Raw genomic sequence first — 18,579 nt, 5'->3', positions numbered from 1 at the left:
TTGTCAAAGTTGTATGCAAGACGGCGGGGTGTAAACATCCAGGCACCTTCTCCTTCAGTGTCAAGCCTAAGCAAATCTGAGGCTGAAACATCTCGGCAGGCGTACTTTCGGCGAACAAACAGGGATAGCCGAAACTGACATTGATCGCCTCAACAAATCTGTGATCGGCTCAAAGTGCACAGGGGAGATCCAACTGAGATCTCACCTTTTAATATCGACTATATAACCTAACATTAGCTATGAATGTATTTCAGTCCCTCAGACTTTCTTCGCCAGAATAATTCTAATAAATTCCAATTCTGTGGTCCCCGAGAGCATTTTTGGTATCTTAATGGAAAACTGTAGCGGAACAAATTTTTTGAATTTTTGAATATTCTAGAATTAACGAAGTAGAAAAATGTTCTATAAATCAAAATTTAAACTCAGAAAATTAGTCAAACTACGGTGTGTGTTAAGTATTTTGACTTTATACTTACCTTTAGGCGTAAACAGACAAATATTGAGGATCTTTATCTTTAATCCAGCCACATTTGTATACTTCTGTCGCCAAAATAATCGCTTTTCGAAACCACCAATCTTGCGAAAGTGTTTCAAAAAATTTTGCAGGAACCTCCATTAAATGCAGCAAACGCCAATTTTTGATTTAAAATTTACATAAAAGTTCATAAAATTATTTTCATCACTAAAACTGAATTTTTATGTCTTGCAGTACAAACACAGATGCAGGTGAAGAGTTGATGATGATTTGAGTATGTTTCTTTTTGAATGCAGTAGATGAATATATGATCTTTTTTTTTTTGTAAATTTCAATATTCATGAATATATGAAAATTATAATGTTTTTTTAATAAGCTTGAAGTTCTAATTTATTTTATCGCGCACTAATTATAGTTTAAACAATTCTTGGAATATTCAAATATGTTTAGAACATTTTTCGGTATTATAGATTACTTATTATTTTTGTAAATTAATCACTGATATGATAGGTACTTTATTTCTTTGCTGTTTCCTTGGGTGCACCACCGCAAGCACCCTGTTGTTCCTCATCATCATCCGTCTGAGCTCCCGCTTCTTTCTTTTCTTTTACAACCTTAGCCGGAGCTGCTGCTGCTGCGCCAGTCTGACATTCAGCGTCTACTTTATACTTTTTAGTTTCCTTATTGAGCTCCTCTTTGGCCTCTTTCTCAGCGGCTACTTCAACATCCATTTTTTCTTGTGGTTTTTGTGCTGCTTGCTCGGCTGGTTTCTCAGCTGATTTCTCTGCTGCTTTCTCTGCCGGTTTCTCTGTTGATTTCTCTGCTGTTTGCTCTGCTGCTTTCTCTACTGCATGCTCTCCTGGTTTTTCTTCTATTTTTTCCAATGTTGCAGCCTCTTTCTTCACTTCACTAGCCTCTTTACTGGCGCCAGAACTTTGCGGTTTATCATCTTCGCGAAGATTTGTTTTACTCCCTTCTAGCGAAGTTCCTCTACTCCCTTCGTCAGGCATATCTGATTTAGATGCGCTTGTGACCTCTGCAGAAATATCTGCATAAACATCATCTTCTAAATTATCGGCACCGCTCATATCAATATATTCAATATCATCCAATTCGCTGAGCCTAGTTAATGGCGCCTTACTCCGGAGCGTGCCGAATTTATAGTGCACCACATGCTCATACAATTCGCCGGGTCTTAGTATAATGGATGGGAAGTGTTTCTGTTAAAATATAAGAAATTGGATTTCTATTTAATGAAGTGTAAGTGAAACGTTTAAAATAAATTTAAAAATTATGGATTTTTTTTTTGGAAACTGAGACGCTTTTGATAAACAGTCACACAAGTCTCTCAATAAAAAACAACAAACACAAAGCTGAAATAAATTAAAAAAATTGAAATTGCCGCCATTTTGCCAGCTTAAAGCTTATCGTTTTATACATTCGTAACGGTAAACTGTGATTGTTTATATGTTTTGTCTTGCTGCTTGTCAATTTTATTTAAGCCTTTTCATGTATGCCATTTCAGTTCGGCTCATTCCACTTGTAATCCGCTTTGTTAAACTTTAGCTGCGATTCTCTTTTACGGTCGCCTTGTCTAGCTGCGTTACAATGATCTGCTGAATAGCCTTTAATATCCTGTCTGTCTTTAGCGTATTATCCTTTCCTTTGACTTTCCGTCAATGTTTCGTTTGCTTTTGTCATTGTTGTATCCGTCTTGTCAGCTGTTTCTGTAGCTTCTGTGTTTACGAATTTCTTTTAATTTTCCCTCAGTTATACACATCCTCAGCATTCTTCCTGTGCCCACAGCCGCTTGTTTGCAAGCGCTTTCTTTGCCATTGTCAGTGTCAGTCACTGTCCGATACTTTGACATGGCGAAATGCTGGCATGCTGGGTGATATACATATGTATACAATGTTTGTGTTTGTATGCGTGTGTTTAATTGTAACCACTATTGAACTCACATGATTGGGTGCGTCGGGATACTTTTGTGTCTCCAGACAGAATGCGCCGTGCTTTTGGTAGGTGGCTTTATCTCTCCCCTTTAGGAGTTTCTGTGAAAAGAAAGTTCAAAACATGATTAAAAGAATATCAGAAGACCGCAAATGTTGCTGTTATAGAATTTATTTATGTGTATCTATATATTATTAATTACTATGTAAATAAATGAGCGGAGTTGTTAGATTATTAGATTAGATGCAAATAAAGAGAATATATGGTATGTAAGTATAAATAACGGAATGATTATTATATTGACATTGATGAAAATTATATAATCTGCCAGTCATGAATTCAGCCATTTCAGAAATGGAGACCATTTTTTACACATTTATGAAATTTGCCTATAAAGGAATTCAAATTTTGGATCTCTTTGACGACAGTAACATCTTATACTCACTGGGCTTTAATGACAGCAAACCCATAACAATTGAAAAAAGTGTAACTACAATATATTTCTAGTCTTATGAAATACTATTATGGTTGAGCTATATGAAGGTATCCACACTTGAGGCTCTCTAAAAATAATGATTAGTTACCACAATTGAGATTTGGACCTTTCCCCAAAACTGAAAAACCACCTTAAGGGCTACATCTATTTGTGAATTTCAAAAAAACGATTTGGTTTTGCAGATGTATAGAGTGTAGATACATATATTTGAGAACATTCTCCGAAAGTTAGAATTTAATCCGGCAAATAGTTTCGGAGATATGAGCGAAGTTATTTGTAAGTTAGGCTAAGCTTGAAATTTTCACACACTTTCCGTCGACATAACAGGCTTTTCAATAGGAACGCTAAAAAAAAGACCAATAGGGACAGCGAAAGACGTCATATTTTTCCCCGTTTTTTCGACATTTTTCTTCAGTAAGGTTTACCATTTCATTTCCAAAATTCGAAGTCAGTGGCTTCAAATTTAAGAGCGCTACGCCCAATTTATGGTCATAATCGTCCTCTAAGACCGAAAATTGAGCGTCTAGTGGAAAAAAGCAGAGTACAAAAAGTTCCCATGCTAGTGAGATAAAGAACTACTCGTAGTCTCGAGAATAAATAAATTAGTCTCTCACACGTCGTTCTCAAGCGTTGGGCATCTCACGTCGTTTAGGAGAATTTTACGAAAAGATCTGGGCCTACATCCTTACACGATCAGTTTGACGCAAGAACTGATTTATTGAATACCAAGTTTGGTGAACGTGTTATCTTCCGAAATGGCCCAGTCAATTGGCCGCCTCGGTCGTGCGATTTGACGTCAATAGACTATTTCCTGTGGAGCTATGTCAAGTCTATGGTCGATTTATGCTTGAAAACCGTCGAAAATTGGGTTCAGCGTTTCATACATCGAGTTTCATACATACAAACACTTTTATAGTGCTTTTATTGAAAACCCCGTTATTTGTTAGTTAGTGGTAGAAATAATAAAGTTCTTTATTATACTTTAGTTTTTTGTGATATAAACTCAACCAAAAGCGTTAAATGTAATCCTGGGGGTATATCAGGCAAACATCAATCCAAGGATGGGAAATCTCAATTTCATACTTGATTAATGAAAATAATTATAAAATTATACTATATTAAATTTTACCGCAAAGAGATGCTTTTATAAGAAAGATATTCTTTCTGAATTTCATTAAAATATCTTATATATTGACCGATATATGCGCTATAAAGTCAACCGGAAATTTATATTAGGTATATATGGGTTAAGGGACGTATTGATCCGATTTTACTAATTTTTGGTACAAGAGCATGCTGTTATCAAAGAAATATTTTCCCCGAATTTCAATACTAGACCTCTCAGATTGACAGATATGTTTGGTAAAGAATTAGCAATATGTACTGGCGTCCACATATTTGTGTTTGTGGCTTTGAAAAGTTATAGTCCAACTTCGACAGAAGACATTATTTGTACACAGTAGGCCGGGTCGATTTGTGGGGAGGAAAAAAAATGGCCCATTGCTCTATGAAAATCATATTCTAGGGATCAAAATAAGATACTTTGCCGAAGGAACCATACCTCTGAAACGAATTATGATGTCCCCCAATTTGGGTCGAACTTTTGGGTAGGGGCAAATTTTGAAATAGAATTGAAATTACCATTTCATTCTTATTACCTCTGAAAGTGAGGAGAACTAAAGCAATAACCACTATGGTATTTCAAAAAAAAAATAAGTGAAGTGACCATTCCAAATCAAAAAGTTTACAATGAATCCACGATCCTCTACACCGCAAGATGAAGCAACTACATCAACAACTATCGAAAACCCAATGAGTCATATACCCAAGCATGATGTTACTGTTTTTGGTGTGTCTACTGATTTGACTGATCTTAATTTACCAACCCATCTGGATATCTTGAGATATTATTTTACTTAAGCGAACCTGCTAAAACAGAACAAAAAAAAGTTTTCCCATAAATCATTCACTATTCAAGTTCAAGATAAGTTGATTGGAATTTGGGAAAAACTTGGTATGGAAATAATGCTGAAAAAAAGTGTATGTAATAAATTGAATAAATTGCTTGACAAGTATCAAGAGCAAATCAAGAGAAGAAACAACACCCAACAATTTACAGAGTATGTAAAATCTCTGGAAACAATTTTTTACATTGGAACATGTAAATGCGATTTGAAGGCAGCTCCATGTGCATGCGGCTGGGTTCCCGAACGCCTCAAAGAGTTCATGCACGATCAACATAATCAGAGAAGACTAACAATGAATGCATTTATGATGGAAACTGAAGAGCAAGGAGCAACGTCACCACCGGTTCAAGAAGATATGGATAGAAGTACAAGTTCACAATACACAGAGAGATACGATTGTTTTAACTTTGCCTTGGTATGTGACAGATTTGGTGTGCCTGACAGAGTAGCATCAGCATTGGGAACCGCTCTTTTGCAAGATTTTAAAATTAAAGATAAGCATGGGAAACCTCTCATCATGGATAAATCGAAAGTTCGCAGAGAAAAAGAGAAATGCAGACAAGAAGTGCTTCGCAAACGGTTAGAAGATACCAATTTGATAGCGTTTTAATTCGATAAGATGATACTATAACGATAGATAAAATTGATGAGAAGTATCATACTAGGATGGTAAAAGAACCTCATCTTGTTATTTTGAGAGAACCCAATTCTGAATTGATTGGTTGCGTAAGACTGAAACATGAAACCGCTCAATACAAAACAACCAAATTAAATGGTTTTTTCAACGATAAAAATATATCACTGGATACATTAATTGGAATATGCACTGACGGTGAGCCAACAAACACTGGCCCACACGGTGGAATTATACGACGATTCGAATTGCTGTTAAAAAGACCATTGCATTGGTTTGTTTGCCTTCTACACTTCAACGAACTTCCGTTTCGGCATTTGTTTGAAGCTTTGGATAAATCAACCAGCACTGGACCAAGATCGGCAACCGGAAAACTGAGCCGTCAAATCGGAACTTGTGAAACTCTTCCGGTAAGTTATTGCTATCACTCATTTATTATAATTGTCAACCATTTTTAATGATTTTATTATTATATATTTTTAGGTAATGGACGGCTTTCAGAAAATTGAGTTGCAAAATATGCCCCCTGCTCCAGAAAAAAAAGAATTTTCCACCGATTCGAAGTATTTATACGACATGGCCCATGCAATTTCTAGCGTCGTGGTTCCGGTGGATCTGGCTAACATCAAACCAGGGAAAATTGTACATTTTCGGTGGCTCACCAAGGCCGCTAGATTATTGCGATTATATGTGACAAAATCCAGATGCAAATTTTGTTTGTTGAATTTATAATTAAATGTTATGTGCCAATGTACGTTCAAATGTATTACAGCTCTGTCGTGTACGGGCATTATTTATCAAGTTCATTGGTTGATCACATCTAGAACCTCGCTTACGCAAAATTGTCAATCAAGTAATTAAAGATCTAATAATTTCATACTTGTTATCAATTAATGAAAATAATTATATCGAAATGTTATACTATATTAAATTTTACCGCAAAGAGATGCTTTTATAAGAAAGATATTCTTTTGACGATTTCATTAAAATATTTATATATTGACCGATATATCCAAAAATTCCATCACACATACAAGGAAAGACATATTCAATTGCTAGCTAGCGTTTCCAAATTTATATTAGAGGTATATGGCGACGGTTAGAGAGGGAAATTGCCCAGTATTGATCCGATTTTAAATTAATTTTTTCATTCACATATGTTGTGAATTATCAAGAGAAAAATATTTTTATAAATTTAAAAATAAAGAAAAACTAGACCTCTGAGATTGAAATGGTGATATGTTTGGTAAAGGGGAATTAGCAATATGTACTGGCGTCCACATATTTGTGTTTGTGGCTTTGAAAAGTTATAGTCCAACTTCGACAGAAGGCATTATTTGTGCACAGTTATCACTTCATTGAGGTTTGATTTCAATATTGCAAAGTGAAGGAATCAGATAGAATTTAAAAGCTTGTTATGTGGAAGGTAAGCGTGGTTGTCATACGATTTCACTCATTTTCATAGGGTGTGATATGAATATTTGGGTAACCTTAGACACCATATATGATTGAAATTGCTTTAGTACTTCCTAAGATATAGGATTTCAACTAAAGGTGGACGACGCCTGACCGATTGTCCCATTTTTGAAATTTTAGAAAAATAAATTTTATTTTTTAAAATTATTTTATTATTTAAAAAACCCCACTAAATAATTTTCTATGACCGTAAAGTGAAGTTGTTTGAGATAGCAGGCATTCTAAGGATAAACAGTTATACAAATCTTTCACGAAATTATTTTGGATGATCTTTTGACCAAAAGCAACGACGAGTTTGATTTGAGATAAGATGTTCAGGCGCAATAATTCTGCGTGTAGCCATCATTTATCCCGAAGGACATTCATATTTTCGACTGGAAAGTTTATGGTATATATTTTGGAATGCGCATGGAATAAATTTTATTGACTTCCTTGAAAATTTCACTTATATGGAAAGGACCGTTAATAGCGACTATTATTGGACCACATGAAAAACTAAACCACCGATAAACGGCCGAATTTGAAGAACAATAAAGTGGTGTTTCACCAAGACAATGCACCGTTTCACAAGTTAGTGAAAACGATGGCAAAAATCCATCCAGATCTGACTCCCAGCGACTATTTCCTGTTCTCAGATCTCAAAAGAATGCTTGCTGGGAAGAAATTTTCGTCGAATGAAGAGGTGATCGCCGAAACTGAGGCCTATTTTGAAGCAAAGGACAAATCGTACTACAAAAATGGTATAGAGTAATGAATCAAAGGTGAAGCAGAACAATATTGAATAAAAAAAAAGAATTTCGTCTAAAAAAAAATACTATTGTCCGTGGACTTTTCAGTTGACCTGTTAGTATTCCTAAAGACAGATACAAATAGATAAATCTGAGTTTAAGAATTGCAGCCGAGCCCGATGAAGAACAGGGCATTTGGAATGATAGTTTACAGGAAAAATACTACTTCATTTTCAATGATAATAATCGAATTTTATTAAAAAATCACCGAAAATAAAAATTTTTTACGATAATTACTATATAAAGCTGACACACATATCATATATTTTCGCAGCATATAAAAGTGACTGCAGGAAATCCACATGCGTGTAATGTACAAGGTGCGTTCCAAAGTAAAAAAAAAAAACAGAACAAATGGTTTTTTCGCAAAATCAATTTATTTTATTCAAAATAGTCTCCTTCTGCTTCAATACAGCTTTTTGCACGGTCCCAAAGCATGTCGAACGAGTGTTTTAGCTCGTTGGCCGGTATGGCCGCCAGTATACCGGTGCAAGCCTTTTGAATGGCCTCTACGTCTGCATAACGCTTTCCTTTCATGGGCAAATGCATTTTTCCGAAAAGGAAGAAGTCGCACGGTGCCGTATCAGGTGAATACGTGGAGTGGTTAATGGTTAAAATGTGATTTTTGGTCAAGTAATCGTCCTTCGAATGTTGGATTTCAATTTTTGGTGTCAGTCAATTCGTGCACACACCTTTCGTAAGCCCAAATGCTAGGTCAAAATGCGATAAATCGATGTTTTGGAGATGTTAAATTCCATTTCCATGAATTTCAATGATGATTTCGGCTGATTTTTGATGAATTCACGCACAGTTTCGATGGAATTTCCGGTGATCACGGATTTTGATTGGCCCACAGGTTGATCGTCATTTATGTCCTCACGACCACTTTGAAAACGTTGAAATCACTCGTGCACTCTGCTACGGAATAGGCAATCATCGCCATAAACTTGTTTCATCAATTGAAGTGTTTCGGTAAAAGTTTTACCAATTTCAAAACAAAATTCAATGCTGGCTCTTTGTTCGAAACTAATTTACGCAGCGATAACACAAACATACTGACACTTAAAACGCAATAACTTCACTTCCAATCAATAAAATGACATGAAATTCTCACTGAACAATCGGTAAAGATAGCAGATTCTAACGCACCAGTCGACACATAGATGACGCCACCAGGGGCGCTAGATTCAAAACGTCCTGTTTCCTTTGGAACACACCTTCTGTATCATATATTTTTCTGTAGGCTGTAGGAAATCAAAATTTACGTTATATAACATTGCAAATTTTTTTCTGCTTATTTCACATTTAATAGTAGCATACCATAGAAATTCGTGGGTCACGTGGTTTAATATCAAAATAATAGCAATCTAGTTTACACGTGCGAATTTATATTTAAACAAAAGACACGCTGTAAAAAAATATAAAAGTCTAGTTCTATGGACTAATCGATTTTTGATACATTTAAAATGAAATATGACGCAAATACGCTTAAATCATACCGGAGCAGTTGAGAAGTGTGTGATGTTTTGCATTTGCCCGGGAGCGACATCAAATGCACATTCTTATTAAAATTGTAAAAATCGGGAGTGGTATAAAAATATATAAATTTATTTAAAAATAAGTAAGGCAGAGCAAAGTTTGGGTGTAACCGAACATTTTATATTCTTGCAACTTGCAAGAATCAAAGTCCGAGAAATTCTTCTAAGAAAATATGGGAGTTGGGGGTGGCATTGACCCGATTTTATCTATTTTTGTCAGTAACACATATTAATAACATGCCACATACTAAAAGAATGTTCCGTGGGTTTCATTAAGGTATCTCACATACAATCACCAATCAGATGGAGTAAAGTCAGCCGGATGTTCGGAAATTTTGATATTAGTTATATTGGATCTAAGGGAAGCATTGTCCAGTTTCTACCTATTTTTGACATTCAGACATGCTATTCTTAGAAAAGGATGCTCTTCGAATTTCACTAACATATCTCACACATTGATGGATATTTTCGATACAAATTTTGTCATTTGGGAATTAGATCCAAATAGTCGGTGTGTGTGGCGGTTGAATTTGGGCAATTTTTGGTCCTAAGGTAGCAGACATCAGAGATTCTATCCGAGCAAAGTTTTATCCCGATAAATTTATTGGAACTTGTTTTGGACAATGGAAAGTGAATGAAACTGGTGGAAAGTAAATGGATTAAGGCATATAACAAGCAGGCATATTATCTTTAGAAATTTCTCTCCGCGACTCGTCTATTTTACAGCAGGGTAAATACTAGGGTCCATGTCGGATGGGTAACAGCCTTTCTGAAGCATAAACAAAACCGAACTTCACGCTGTCACTTACTACTCAAACTCCCCTCGTTTGCCAGTATGTGATGCTAGTACTCATACGACCTGGCGTACCAGCAATACAAATATGCACTACTAATGCATTTTCATTGTATTGAATGTTGGAGTGCTTGTAGACAGAGCAATAAAACTGTGGCCAAAAACTAAAAACAGATTGGAACAGCACTACTACGCTAGGTAAACGTACATAGGTATGTATGAATGTGAAAGTGTGCATGTAAAATGCACTCCAGTGAACGCTTACGACACGTACGGCTAGTCAGCATGCCACAGGCGGTAAAGCTGTCTAATAAATGCACATATATTCCATTTTATGAGTCACATATGCGGCTAGTTTTTGTTTTTGTGCGAATATGGTTGTAATATGTAATCTAAATGTGTATGTATGCGTGTATGTGTAAGGCGGTAACTGTCTGTTTTCGTATGATGTGCTTGGCGCTTGAACGCGCAAACTCTATTTGTGTGTGTGAGTTTTAGTTTGTATGTGTGTGTTTATATGTGCATGTATGTGTTTTCTTGTTTACGCAAGACACATGTTTTCCTAATGAATAACCCTGCAGCCGAGCAAACACGCATGCGAATACAAAAACAATGGGCCAGCGGAAAACAGTGCTTACGGGCAGAAAATAGAAAACCATTGGCTTAAGAAAAAAGTTAAGAAAAAACGTTAACGTTCGGCTGCACTAAAGCTGTAATACCCTTTACATGTGCATTTATTGTAGCATAAAATGGTATAAAATAGTCTTTAACTCGAGTTTGCTCAGTCAGTTTGTATGGTAGCTATATGCTATAGTGCTCCGATCCGTAAAATTTTTTGAGACTTTATACCACAGCCTTGGAGAATAATCCATGTCAAATTTTGTGCAGATATCATGTAAAATAAAATAGCTTTCCATACAAGGACATGTTTTTGATCGTTTAGTTTGTATGACAGCTATATGCTATATTTATTCGATCTGTATAATATACTGAGAGACTGCATAGCTGATTTGGAAAATAGTATGCGCCAAATTTCGTGAAGATATCTCGTAAAATAAAACAGTTTTCCATACAAGGGATTGATTCTGATCAGTCAGTTTATATGGCAGCTATATGTTATAGTGAGTCGATCTGAACAATTTCTTCACAGATTATATCTTTGCATTAAGCAATAATTCCAGTCAAATTTCGTAAAAATATCTCCATAAATAAAAAAGTTTTCCATACAAAGGATTGATTTTGATCGGTCAGTTTATATGCCATTGGCTCCGGCAAATGAGCAGTCTATTGAGTAGAGAAAAAGGTACATGTAATTTCAAATTGATATCTCAAAAACAGGACAGACAAACGAAAATGGTTAAGTCGACTCAGCTCGTTCCGCTCTGACGTTTCTTCTGGTTGCGACAAACTTTGTGGCAAACAGAACAACCGAACCAGAAGAGGGTTAAAGTTAGTGTTAAAAAAAAATAAAAATAAAAAAAACACAACAACTAAAAAAAAAAATGAGAGCACGCATAAAATCATGGTAGGTAGAGACTTGCTTGCAAAAGCGTTTTTCCTCATGCGGCTGCAGCAAAGGCCAACTGCAACTGGAAGTGTGCTGCTCGGTAACGGTATTGTTCTAATTTTCTTCGCATTTTATTGTATTTGGCTAGTTTTTCGACAATACTCCACGTGCTTGTGTGCGACCGAAGGCAAGAAAATGCGCTTGGGTGAGCGGCGAGTTCGGCGCTGCAGCATAAGCACGTGCCAGTCATAATAATGTCCACTTTTCAGCTAACAAAACTGTTTTGCTGCTCGACTGCATCAAGGCATCCTGTTGCACGCACGCCCGAGTACACACACACACACACACGCGCATAAAGGCAAGGCGGCAAGTAGCCACATGCATGAGCGACAAATGTGAAATAAAGTGCAGCGGAAACGGAAATTGTACCATTCCAATCATAAAATACGCTGTTGGCCTTCAAGAAGTGAGCGCGTACGAAAGACGGTGTGTACTTTCGGCTACAAAAACAACGCTAAATATTGCACCAAATGTGATTTCTATTACTCTGCGCTATGAAATTCACTTTGCAGTCGCTCAATTGAATTAATTTCAGAACGCGTTCTAATTGAATTTTAAGCGTAATTAGCGGCGTAAACATGTGTGCAGTTAAGAATGCAGTGCTGCATACAGAAATGCGCTGCATATACATAAGCTGGAGTTGATTTCAAAGGCAAATAAATATGAGTTTTCAATATTTTAAGAAGAATTTATGATAATATATGGACAAAGGTTGGCTATGGTTAAGCCTTTTAAGTATTAAGGCTGTTCCCAGATAAATAAGTGGGAATTGCACCACGACCTAAGGTCTATTGTGCCCTCTCCTAAATCATAACGACTCAGCGAGCCCCAGCATATTGATAAATTCCAATATACTTCTAGGTGGTATTGAGGCGATATGATCCCTATTTGGAAACATGAATGTAGGGGTTCTTTCTCCTGCGCCTACAGACTGCTGTGCAGTCAATTAGCACATTTTCGTGATTTTCAGACTCCATGTCGCAGAATGGCAATTGCACAAGACGCCCATGTTATATTAGCGCTTCTTGAGCTTACAATGGCCAATGTAAACAACGACAATTAGCTTGAGTTTGTTCCTTGCGATGTTGATTACATATTTAAACGTTGTAACCACCCATTAGCAATTTTATGTCTTGGAGTTGTTGCCAATACCTCTCGCTACCTATTCCTTCATCCTTGCCGAGCAGCTCTTGTATGATATGGCGATCAACCATAATGAAAGGTTGGGGACTTTGTGACCGGGCACCTATATAAGATGCACTGTTCAGCTGTTTTATATACTCCTGCAATAGTAGCGATTTGATCTCGTACGCAGAGATCGCCTTAAGTGCCGCCTGACTGTAGTTGAGGATAAATATACTTTCATTGCAATAGTTGCTGTGGAAGTTTATCTTTACTCTTTGACTTATAGCAAAGAGGCTTGGAAAATGGTCGGTAAGCTTCCCATAGGTATGGAGAGTTTGGTGCGTGGTCCTGCGATTCCTGCACCATTTTCCTTCCACGTTTTCGAACCGTCGGTGTACCATTTTATTGTACTATCCCTTAGCAGGCGAGTCGTTGCAGATTCGATAGTTGAAGTCCTATCGAAGTCTGCGATGCTTTCGAGGCCCAAGCCATCACTCCTTATGTGAGAGTTGGTGACACGACCATGGTGTACAACCACCGGATAATTGTTGTCTTGCAGCCCCAGGATTTACCAGCTAGCCGTTTGCAAAGCATAAGTGCCCCAAAGGTTAGGTTCCTGAGGCCAAAAAGGACCTCTTTCTAGTAAACAGGACGATGGTCGTCTTCAAATGGTTGATGTTCAGTCCAACCCCCCAACCCTTAGCAAGACCTAACCCTCTTTGTACTATACGAAACGAGTAGTTCGTCCAGGACAAGGTTCCATAAAAGGGTTAATAGCACTCCACTCTGTGGGTAGTCTCTTGTAGTGCCGAGACGAACTCTGGCAAGATTGAACGTGTCCATTGGCATCTGTGGATTATATTAGTATTGAAGGAAATTAAGCTTTCTATCATACAATTTATCGGAAGATGTGAATGCTGAGACTAAAGAAGCTGGGTATATGGATTGAAGAAATTCTTTCCTTTTTCATCTCAGAAAACTTAGTTCATGTTACCCAAAGGAAACTCTTAATAATTTTTTTCTGGAACCCAAGCATCGAAATCATTGGAGAAGAAGTGCAGTGAGCTTTTTCACGGATGAGTCGAAGCGAGAAGGGAAGGGGGTGTTTTTTCTAAGAACCACTATAGTGTTTTTTCAGCAGAAATGACTGCGATTAAGATAGTGGTATACGCTGAGCTCCGAACTCACTGCGACAGCAGAATAGCAATACTAACGTTGTACTCCCTCAAAGTGCGCTTAAAGCTCGTTAAGGAATGTTCGTCTTCACGATAAAAAAAAACAAACTACTCAATTATTAGACTCGTTTGAGGTCAATTCTAGTTAAATCGCTTTAAACTGCAAAACCGATGAGCTTGCAAGAAGGCATCCTTGTGTCAATTATATCGAATTGGAAACAAGTTTGACCTCTATAGTTCACTTGCGTTCTAGCAAGCGCTGGTCAACGACCAAGTTCTGTGCTATTGTGACCTCTTTTTGGCCTGGACCAGGAATTCCACTAAACTACTTGCTAGGTTCATCTTACAGTTTTCGTAGAAGTTCTCACTGGACTATATCCAACAGAAATTTATGCGGTTAGGTTAAAAGTCTTGTTGGACGCAAGTTGTCAAAGTTGTTGTTCAGTGTCCTATTTTAGCAAGTTAACGGAAGTTGAAACGTTTCGGTACTTACATTTTCGGTGGACTATGTAAGGCTTTTGTAACCGAATCGACCTTTTAACGTAGTTTATGAGGTTAGTTAATCTTATACTGATTTTCTACAAATATGCTTTTTTGGGCTTAAGAAAAATTTTCTTGAAGCAGTATTCTCATTATACAGTAATAACGAAAAATCTTTGTAAACAATAACCCTGTGTATATTAAGTGATCTATGCTACTTGCATCACTCAAAAGAGCACGTCGGAGACCTTACAAAGTATATATATATATATGCAGAAATGATCAGCGTAACATGCTGAGTCGATTTAACTATTTATGTCGATTTATGAACTAACGTTCCTCAGTGTTTGAGATATAGATCTGAAATTTTACAGAAGCCTTATTCCCTTGAAGAAGCTATTTATTTGAAGGAATTGCTGATATCGGACCACAATAGCACCTAACTGCCGTACAAACTGAATGATCGGATTCAAGTTTTTGTGTGGAAAACTTTTTCATATGACGAGATATCTTCATCAAATTTGGTATGAGTTATTGTTCATAGAAATAATGTAATATCGAAAGAAATTATTCAGATTAGCTCACTATAGCATATAGCTGCCATACAAACTGGCCGATCAAAATCAAGTTCTTGTAAGGATTTTTTTCGTTTTCATGGAGGGCATTTTAGTTTCGGTTTAAGCGAAGTTAACATATTTTCTTGTTTCGGTTAAAATTGAACCGTTAAAATCATACGTACTTTAGTGGAAAGTCTTTTGTATAATGCCTCCAGGGCTCTCCACAAGCTGACACAACATACCCTTGATCAGCTCAAGGTGAGAAGTGAAAAATCACATGCGATTGAAAACGATTTAGGGGAAATTCACTTGTCTCATGCACTCGGAACGAAAAAAACAGCAGTGTGAATAATGGAAGCACAACATTTACAAAAAAGTTGCGTATACGCCTTGGGTGTTTTCTTTATGGCAATGCTAACCTTTAAAATTTGTGTTTATATTACCATATACATACATATATTGATTGTAATTTGTTTGTCAGTTTTTCAGCTTAATTATTGTTAACGAAGTTGGTACCTTTGTTGTTGTTGCTTTATCATTTATATTTTATTTTGAAACGTTTATTATTATGGCACTGCGGTTTCGTTTTATATGTATAAACGCAAGCATTAGCTCAAAACTGTTTTATTTTACTGTGAATTCCATTTTCCCCCTTCAGTTAGCCATTTTTGTTTGCTTTTGTTGTTATTACAGCTTTTCCCCAACGCAAAGCTTTTTGTTTGCATTTTTATTTGCCAGCACTGGCGTGAATTATTGTTATTATTGTTGTTGTGCGTTCCTCAATGCGCAAATCAAACAACACTTTGTGCAAGTTTTCAACTTTCTGGCAGCACTCATGCTGCCAACGAAGTGGTCAGCGGCAAACAAGCAGGCAACACTATATGAGCGCGCACCGTGCACTCACACCAACGCACACATACACAGTTATTAGCTGGTACACATTTTGTTTATAAACTCATGAAATGCTTATGTGCATTTATTCTCATTTACATGCACATATGTAAGCATGTACACACACACACTTGCATACATTCAATAAAGTTGTGCTTGCCTCGAACTCATTTGAAAATTTGCTTTGCGCTTTGAAAGTTGCTCAATTGCGGTTGCTGCCACATCGTTGGCTAATTGAGTGCGCCATTAAAGCGTGAGATGCCTAGGTATATGTATGTGTGTGTAAGTATATGCAAATGTATGTATATGCAAGTCTAAATTGGAGGAGCAACACAAAGTAAACAGGCAAACAACAATGCATAGAAATTTCAACAACAAACAGGCGAATTTTGTAAAACTGTACTTAAATAGTTGTTGCTGGATTTCTTTTTTTTTACAATTTTGAGGCTTATCGCCTTTTATTGTTGTGGTTTGTGGATTTCCACATTCCTTTGCCTCCTACGAATGTGTTATACATATTAATAATGAAGTAACTCCAATTAACTTCCTGCAAGTTTTTCATTTTTGCAGCTGGTTTTAGGTAACAATTTTGAAATAGAAACTATTGGGACATACTTTCATCAAATTCTGCTCTAATTTTGTTAATATGGATCACACATGTGAATGAAATAAGCTGCAACTAATCTAAAAAGGTCTTAAAGTTACCCAGAATGACACGGTTTAATACTTTTAGGCTATGAAACCTCGTTTTTGATTAATTTGTAGCTAACGCGAAAATCTTTGTGTAAGAATAGAAGAAGAAAAGTTCCAAGACAATAGCAGAAATCCATCTATTCGAATATCTCTACAACATGTACGAGAAATAGTCCCTCAGTTTTTGAGATATCGCTCTTAATATTGGCCCACGTTATTTTCTCTCCAAATAGCTGCTCTTTTGTCGGAACCGCCGCTATCGGTTGACTAACCTGTAGAATAAAGCTGCCATACAAACTGAACTATCGGAACCAAATATTTGCATGGAAAACTTTTTCACTTCACGAGATATCTTCGCGAAATTCGACAATTATTATTTTTCAAGGAAATATTGGAACATTCAAAGATATTGCTTAGATCGAAACACTATAGCATACAGTTGCCATAAAATATTTCGCATCGATAGCTCAAAAATTGAGCTACTAGTTCGCGTGTATACAGACAGACGGACATGGCTAAATAGTCTCAGCTCCTAACGCTGATCATTTATATATGGTACATATTTTATAGGGTCTGAAGTTTCTTTATAAGTGTTGAAAAATTTATGGGAAACGCAATATACACTGTTCAGGGTATAATTATAAATTTTAATGGATTCTTTATTATTTCAATTTCATCTAATATTAAAAATAGTACATAATGTGGTTAGCCAAACCTTATAGTTGTAATAAAACTTTCTACTTTCTAGATATCTAACCTAATTTTTGTTTTCTGATTTATTACATGTCTACTCCTATAGACGCGATCTGTATTAGAGCGAGGAATCATCATCTATATAGTCAGAGATAATAAAAAAAAGCATATAAAATATTCTTAGAAAACTTCAAAAAAGGCGGTTGATGCATCATGGAATGAAAACACTGCATTATAAAACTTTATGGTAAAATGAGCATTTAGAAGATTTAAAAAAAAATATTTTGAGGTATAAGGCCAAGTCCAACTGCCGTTGCTGCATTATACTTTGGTGATTTTCCCAAAATCAAAAAAAAATCGAGCAAACTATATATTTCATCTTAAAATTTCCATATTTTTTATTTATTTTTCTCTAACTTTTTGAACTGATGCGGAAGGAATATAGGCCAATTGTAAAGTTGATCGTCAATCTTAAAGAGAAATATACATATATTCGGAGGGATGTTTCTCATGAGCTTTAATTATCGAAGTATTAAATTAGCTAATATATAATATATAGTAATTTTCCAAAGATAACGCCGAAAGGTGAAGGACAAAGTCATGTGTAGAAGTTTACACCAGTGAGAAGAATTCTCTGAGCGCTTTTCGCTTGGGAATGGCCTGAAATAATTCTTTTACATATGGCTCAAGTAGCTCATGACTTCCGGTCTTAGACCAAGTATCTCGTGGGTAGCCAAAAAACATTCGTTTGAAGGCGAACTAAAGTGAGAAGGCGAAACATCCCTCGCTGAAAACAACACGACCCCTAAAGAAAGAAAACAGTTGAAAACTCGGCTAAATATACGACAAAAAAGTTTTTATGTTCATAAAATATATGAAAACCTATCTAGAAAAGAAGTAAAATATAACCAAACAGAAGAAATTATACTTGGCGAAATTAATTTCTAAACCAAAGATATTTTCTAGAATTTTTTATCACAATGATATGTACTACGTGTGACTGGAATTACAAATTTTTAACTCCAACTATAATATATAACATCTTAGCATTTATAGGTATTAGTTTCAAATGAAGTTTTACAACATTAAGTACAAAAATGTGATTTGGAGTTACCTCATTTTAATGGTAAACACCACAAACAATTAAAATTTTTGTTTGTAAACACCTGAGCACTGCTACTCGCTACCATTTTTATCCCTCGCAACACCTTGCACAAGGTAAAAAAGTTTTGTTCAGCTAACAGTTAGGATATTTGAAATACCTAAAACTAATTGAGACAG

At 36.2% G+C, this 18,579-nt stretch overlaps 1 protein-coding gene across 1 annotated transcript in view; it reads right to left on the bottom strand.

Annotated features, from left to right (window-relative positions):
- Positions 1-830: 830 nt before the first annotated feature.
- LOC126758875 (galactose mutarotase-like) overlaps positions 831-18,579 on the bottom strand; it is a 35,459-nt gene continuing 17,710 nt past the window's right edge. Inside the window, exons 6-7 of the mRNA XM_050473293.1 lie at positions 2,437-2,526; positions 831-1,695 (exon numbers count right to left, since the gene is read on the bottom strand). Coding sequence (XP_050329250.1) covers positions 991-1,695; positions 2,437-2,526 — 795 coding nt within the window. The 3' untranslated portion in view covers positions 831-990. The remainder of the gene's footprint in view (positions 1,696-2,436; positions 2,527-18,579) is intronic.

This window comes from Bactrocera neohumeralis, chromosome 5 (genome assembly GCF_024586455.1).
Source record: "Bactrocera neohumeralis isolate Rockhampton chromosome 5, APGP_CSIRO_Bneo_wtdbg2-racon-allhic-juicebox.fasta_v2, whole genome shotgun sequence".
Classification (NCBI taxonomy): Eukaryota; Metazoa; Arthropoda; class Insecta; order Diptera; family Tephritidae; genus Bactrocera; species Bactrocera neohumeralis.
This window is presented reverse-complemented; position numbering and strand designations above follow the sequence as displayed.